Consider the following 6,285-nt stretch of genomic DNA (forward strand, 5'->3'; position numbering starts at 1 on the left):
TCTTAATCTAGATTAAATCAAGATGTCTTCAGGAAAGGCTTTCATTGGAAAACCAGCCCCTGACTTTACTGCCAAGGCTGTAATGCCAGATGGACAATTCAAAGACATCAAACTCTCTAACTACAAAGGTAAGCTTATGTGCTTCTCTAATTACACAGATATAATCTGTCCCTATGCAGGAGTGGAGAGCATTTAAGTATACATCTTTGATTTGGTTTTAAAGTATTGGTGACCCCTTGGCAGTAGACTGAAGTAAACAACTTATGTAGTGACTGAGTGATGGCTTAAGTATATGTGTCAGCAATCATCAATAAGCAGTATGGCTGAATGTCCCAGCACTGATAACTGTTGCTGATCAGCATGAAACTCTTCTAAACTGTAATCTGGGATCAGGGTACTGTCTATCATACTGAGATGGCTGTAATGTCTCCAAAAGACTAGAGAGAACAGCAAAATCTTCTCTTGTTGGTTTTCTGTTAACAGAAAGTAGACTCTTTCCTCTAACCACTGAAGATTCTCTCTAGGGTACTGGCAAAATGCTTCCCTTACCAAAACAACTTAACAAAATCAAAGCAAAAGCCTGAAGTGTCTGTGCACTAATGTGGATGTCTTTAGAAAGAGATACATTAAACTGGAACCTGTGTGGCTCAGACTGCATGAGGGTAATGAGTAGGCATGGACTAGTCACCCACTCAATTAAAATGTCTCCTTGTAGCCTTTCAGACTTGTGTTTTTTCTGCACTCTTAGTAGTCAACCATGGGGATCTAGTGTAGGTAACAGGTGTACTCTGGGTAGGCCTAGGGGAGCAGACCCAGGTGATCAGCATTCCCTGTCAGATTTGACATCTGGTTTTTAGGGAGTGTCAGTTGGTTAGGGGTTGTGTATTATTAGCTGTGGAATGGCCTCGAAGAGTGTTGTGAATGGTGTTTGGCTGAAGTGTAAACTTGTTAGGTGCTTTTTAGGTTTGCCACCTATGCAGTGAGTTGTAAAATAGAGGCATCTGTAGTTTGCCATTTAATATTTAAAGATTGTGATGTATCAAGCCCTTTCTTCTCTACCAGTATATGGATTGTTGGCACTGAATATGATAACTCTTACAAGAGATTAACTGGTTATTCTGCTCTTCTAGGAAAATATGTTGTGTTCTTCTTCTACCCCCTGGACTTCACTTTTGTCTGTCCAACTGAAATTATTGCATACAGTGACAGAGCTGACGAATTCAAGAAAATTAACTGTGAAGTAATTGGAGCTTCTGTTGACTCCCACTTCTGTCACCTTGCCTGGTAGGAATTGCCATTTTAACCTAATTGAATGTTCTGCCAGGTCTTAGTCTTGCAGATCCTAAACCTTAGTGTATTCAGACTTGCTTACTGAAGTAACAAATAAAGGCACTTGGAGGGTACTGGTAGTGGCAGGGGCTTTTAAGCAGAATTGAGCATGCCTTTCAGTTCTTCTGGTGCCTTGTGGCAGATCAGAATGATACTGCAGGGGGGAACAGCTTCTGTTGCATGCTATACTTTAATCTGGACTATCCATATTTTTAACATTTAGATTTCCTTCTTTTAGGGTCAACACTCCTAAGAAACAAGGTGGCTTGGGTACTATGAAAATCCCCTTGGTTTCTGATACAACACGTGCCATTGCCAGAGAATATGGAGTACTTAAAGAAGATGAAGGTATTGCATACAGGTAATGTGCAAGAAAAACTTGTTGCAATACTTGGAGCATGTCAGATGAACACAGAGCTTGTATCTACTTGAATACCTGCATATGGCAAGTTGAAGCTCTTGGGTGTTGTAGATATAAACTGCTTCAGGCTATCAAACACTCCTGCAAGAGAGATGCTTCTTGGTTCTGCTTAGTATTTAGATCCTCCATGGTTTTGAGTTTCATGCAGGTGAGCTTTTGCAAATGTCAGTAATGCAAGACCTTCATAATCATGAAAGTGATTACAGGTATTTAGTGATTAAGGCACAGATTAATTAAACCTAAAGTCTTATGCTTTAATTGTTCAGTTAGAGTTGCTGATGGAGCTGAACTTCTGCTAACTCCTCACATGATTTAGGAGGACTGATGAGCCATTGATGGGTCAGGATGATTGAGAACTCTAGTGTTTCTTGCAATATGAGAATCTCTCCTTCAATTAACTCTTTTCTTGGGTTTCTCTTCCATTTTATTTTTCCAGTGGGAACTTCCCTAAATAAGAAATGCTGTTTTCCTGCATTAGTGTTTTGACTTAACTCCTGTCCCTCCTCCTTCCTGCTGAATGTTAGGCTTCCAACTGCTAATGTTTCAGTGGTATGCAGACACCAAAGGTATTAGGGAGTCAGTCATACTAAATGACACAACGTAATGCAGCTTCAGTGTTCTACTATGGCATCTTTGAAACTCACTTCAGTCTAATCAGTCTTTCAAAAGCTGTGTTTAACTTTGAGGTTGGTTTTATTTTATTAGGGGTCTCTTCATAATTGATGAGAAGGGGATCTTGAGGCAGATAACAATCAATGATCTTCCTGTTGGCCGTTCTGTTGATGAAACCCTCAGGCTTGTCCAGGCCTTCCAGTTTACAGATAAACATGGAGAAGGTAAGAGTCCTTCCTAGTCTTATTTTTATTTCTAGAGAACAGCATTATCTAGGCAGGTTAGAGTTTTACTGAAAAGTACATTGGTTGATCTAGGCACACAAGTAATTGTGTCTCTTGGAATGCAGCTGGTTCTGTAAAGCTACATGTTGAAGGAGACCATAATACTATATTTATGCTTTTACAGTTAATTGTCCATTTGAGTACTTGCTATCACTTAAATCAATCTGGTGCTGCATGTCTTGTTGAGCACACAGCAATTCTCTCTTTGGATTAGACACAGAAAATAATTGAGACAGAAATGAATAACTTAGTCTGCACAGAAAGAATAACTTAAACACTTCTCTCAGCCTTGGTAGGTTGAGGCCATCAGTACTAATGCAGTGTTTTAAGCAGTCTGTTAGACAAAGCATTTCAATTCCCAGAAAGCTTGCTGATCTCTGTATCCCAGTGTAGTGAAGTCAAATGTAGTGAGGGGAAGATGCATGAGAGTCTTTGTGCCCATGGGTCAATATTGGTAAGGTGATTTGGGCTGGTAGTTTTTCTGCAGAAATTAAAATTAAAAAAGCAGTGCAGATGAAATGTTTGAATCAGGTTATGGAAACTCAAAATTGTTGTATAGGTATTAGTGGTCTTTAGCTGTCATTAATGATATGTTGCTACTGGTCATACTTAAAACTTGTCTTGAAACTGGTAAATCAATGCCAGACTTTATGAAAACAAGCTGCTATTGTGGCTGGGCTGTAGTCTGAGGAGAGTCAGGAACTTGTGTGCTGTCATCTGTCAGCTGAAATATCCCTATTATTTGGTGACAGAGCAGTCATGTGTCATGCAAATGAAGACATGGGTTTCTGGGAAAAAAGCTCTTCCTCAACTCTTCTAAACTGAGATAGACCAAAATGTGTGCAGCAACAGTCAAAGCTGAGAATATTGCTTAAATTGCCAGTCTGGTGTGGAACAGGAGTTAAGCATTGTGTGACTGTATACAAAGACAGTATCAAAAATTGCTGCTCAGGAGTCACTGAAATTGAGGTCCATGCAACTTCTGCATCTTGATGGCCTCTTGATAGCCATATAGGGGAAATAGCCAGTGGTGAGACCACACCTGGAATTCTTTGTGCAGCTCTGCAGCCCTCAGCACAGGAAGGACATGGACCTGTTGGAAAGGTCCAGAGGAGGGCCACCAACCTGATGAAAGGGCTGGAGCACCTCTGCTAGGAAGACAGGCTGAGAGAGCTGGGATTGTTCAGCCTGGAGAAGAGAAGGCTCCAGGGGGACCTCACAGTGGCCTTCCAGTGCCTGAAAGGGCTACAGAAAAGGTGGGGAAGGGCTTTTCATCAGACAGTGTGTAGTGATAGGACAAAAGGAAATGGTTTTAAACCAGCTAGACTGTGTTGAGTTAAACCCTTACTCTCTCCTGTTAAACAGAAGAGTGAGACTAGTGTTATTTAAAGATAAGGAAAATACAGACATAACTGGATCCAAGGAGAGAACTACTGCAGTAGTTGTAATGCTTTCTGACCCAGGCTGCTGGAGTTGGTGTTGCCTTGCTGCCAAACTTCTATGAAGTTTCTAAGCAGGCTGGGATGGGGTGCAGGTGTAAAGGGACCAGTGTTCCATGGGCAAATTACCACACCCAACAAATAGAAAATAAACTTAACACAATGCCATGCTGAATAACTGGTATTATGGTACATCTGGTATGATGTAGAGATGTATGTGTTCTGAGTTGCTAGGTTCCTTTAATGTTGTATAAAATGTGTTCTGCAGGAGTAGCTGGTAAGATTCAAACATTTTTATCATTTCAGTGTGCCCAGCTGGATGGAAGCCTGGCAGTGACACAATCAAGCCTGATGTTCAGCAAAGTAAAGAGTATTTTGCCAAGCAGAAATAAACTTTCAGTCTGAGTGGAAACTAGTATGCCTTATGTAAAGAGCAAGCATCAGTTACTGAACTTTGACTAAGTCATTGCATCTGAGTCAAGGGATCATGCTATAGGTATAAACAGTAACTTTTTTACTTGAAGAGAAGTTTGTCCTGTTCACACTACCTTCATAGAGAATCTTAATGGTCAATATCTGTACATCAGGCCCTGTTGACTTTAGTGACAATGCAGTGTATGTTGTTAGCCATGTGTTGCATATAGAGCAGTGGTATCCTTTTGTAACTCTATTAAACTTGTGGAAAGAGCATACTGTCTACTGTTCTCATCTATAGTCATCAGAAGGCATCCACTTTAGTCAAATCTATGACTGTTTATGCTGAATTTCTGGGAACCCAACAGTTGGTTTGAACACTGCAAGAGTGGAACTGGGCTTTCTGGAAAGCAAACTTCCTTGGTTATACAATATTCATCCCTAGTTTCTCCCACTATGTGAAATAGGAGTAAGAATGTGCTAGTTATCTATTAGCTTTGTAGTCATATGATCAGGATCAAAAGAAGGATGGCTCCATAAAAATCTGGTACTCAAATGTGCTCAGCTTTTCTTTAATCTTTGTACTCAATGATTGTGTATATCATAAAGCTTAAAGCACATGACTGGCCTTAAGTTACACTACAGCTGTGTCTGCTGTGTAGTTTCATGGTTAAAGGTGGCTTGTAAATAAAGTAATGAACTTCAGAGCTGAGGATGTGGGGGAGGAGCTGTTGCCTAGCACTAGAAATTACTTAGAACCCTGTGATCTTTATGTACCTGTAAAGATTAAAAGGGCTGGACCTTGCATCTAGCTCCAGCTTCTCCAAGTGAGCAATAATAAAGTTGAGGCCCAGGGCTACTTATGAGACAGAAGTGAAAGTTGCATGCCTGGAGTAGGGAACCTGTCCTGTGCAGTTTGAAAAAAATAGTAAGGCTCCTGCAAAAAGCCTGCCTTACTTCAATCAGTACTAAAATAGCTAATCCCCTGGGTCTAGCCTAAATGCCACAAATGTTTCTGAAGATACGTGAAAGTGATTCCTTGCTAGATCACTTTTTTAGTATTTAAAATGCAAATTGTTTTCCTTAAGATACTAAATGAAGCTAACATCCTAGGGTAGCACTGAGAAGCAACAGGAGTGTATATATGGTTCAAGGTAAGTGAATGACTACTCATCAGTATGGCTGAATGCATATCTTTGTCTATTAAATTTCCTTTCCTAGTAAATGAAAAGGGCTAATTAAGACTTGACTTAGTTATAGCTATATTAGCCTTGAAATGTTACAAGATTGGATACAGCACTTCTTTGGAGGGTACAATATTTGTATGGTCTAGTCCTGTGGAATGGGGATCTTTCCCTTATGATAAGAACTATGTGACTTTCTGGTTGTTTCCAGAAGTAAAATTGCAGCTGTTTTGGCTGGATATGGATTTATATGGAAATATGACTATGTCATATAGTGCCACAGGGAGACCTGCCAACTCCTCAGTCACACTGTGGGAAATCAGCCTGCTCTGTGCCCAGGCTGGTGGCCTCTCCAGGAGTGACCAGGCTCAGCCCGCCAGGGTCATGCGGACGCCCTTTCTCCCATGTCCATGTGCCTTTACTGTTCAGTTGTAAAACACGTGTTTGAAAGGAGCTGCTCTCCTGCCTTCTCCTGCCTTCCCCTGCCGTAGGGGACAAAGGGCTGCGCCGGGGGCTGGGCTCTCCCCCCGCGGAGGCTGGGGGGGCTCTGCGGCCTCGGATTGGCTGGGGCGGGGGGGCCGGGAGGGCGCGGATTGGCTGGG

At 41.5% G+C, this 6,285-nt stretch overlaps 1 protein-coding gene across 2 annotated transcripts in view; it reads left to right on the plus strand.

The window, feature by feature from the left end:
- PRDX1 (peroxiredoxin 1) overlaps nt 1–6,285 on the plus strand; it is an 11,905-nt gene continuing 5,620 nt past the window's right edge. The window contains exons 1-5 of one of the 2 annotated variants that reach the window (XR_719882.1): nt 1–128; nt 1,131–1,284; nt 1,568–1,690; nt 2,456–2,586; nt 4,392–4,746. Coding sequence is in view for 1 of the 2 variants with exons in the window: in XM_010006554.1 (XP_010004856.1) it covers nt 23–128; nt 1,131–1,284; nt 1,568–1,690; nt 2,456–2,586; nt 4,392–4,477 (600 nt within the window). In the remaining variant the exon portion in view is untranslated. Of the gene's footprint in view, nt 129–1,130; nt 1,285–1,567; nt 1,691–2,455; nt 2,587–4,391; nt 4,776–6,285 lie in introns of those variants that run through there. The other variant, XM_010006554.1, reaches the window with a different exon arrangement.

This window comes from Chaetura pelagica, unplaced genomic scaffold (genome assembly GCF_000747805.2).
Source record: "Chaetura pelagica isolate M959 unplaced genomic scaffold, ChaPel_1.0 scaffold69, whole genome shotgun sequence".
Classification (NCBI taxonomy): domain Eukaryota; kingdom Metazoa; phylum Chordata; class Aves; order Apodiformes; family Apodidae; genus Chaetura; species Chaetura pelagica.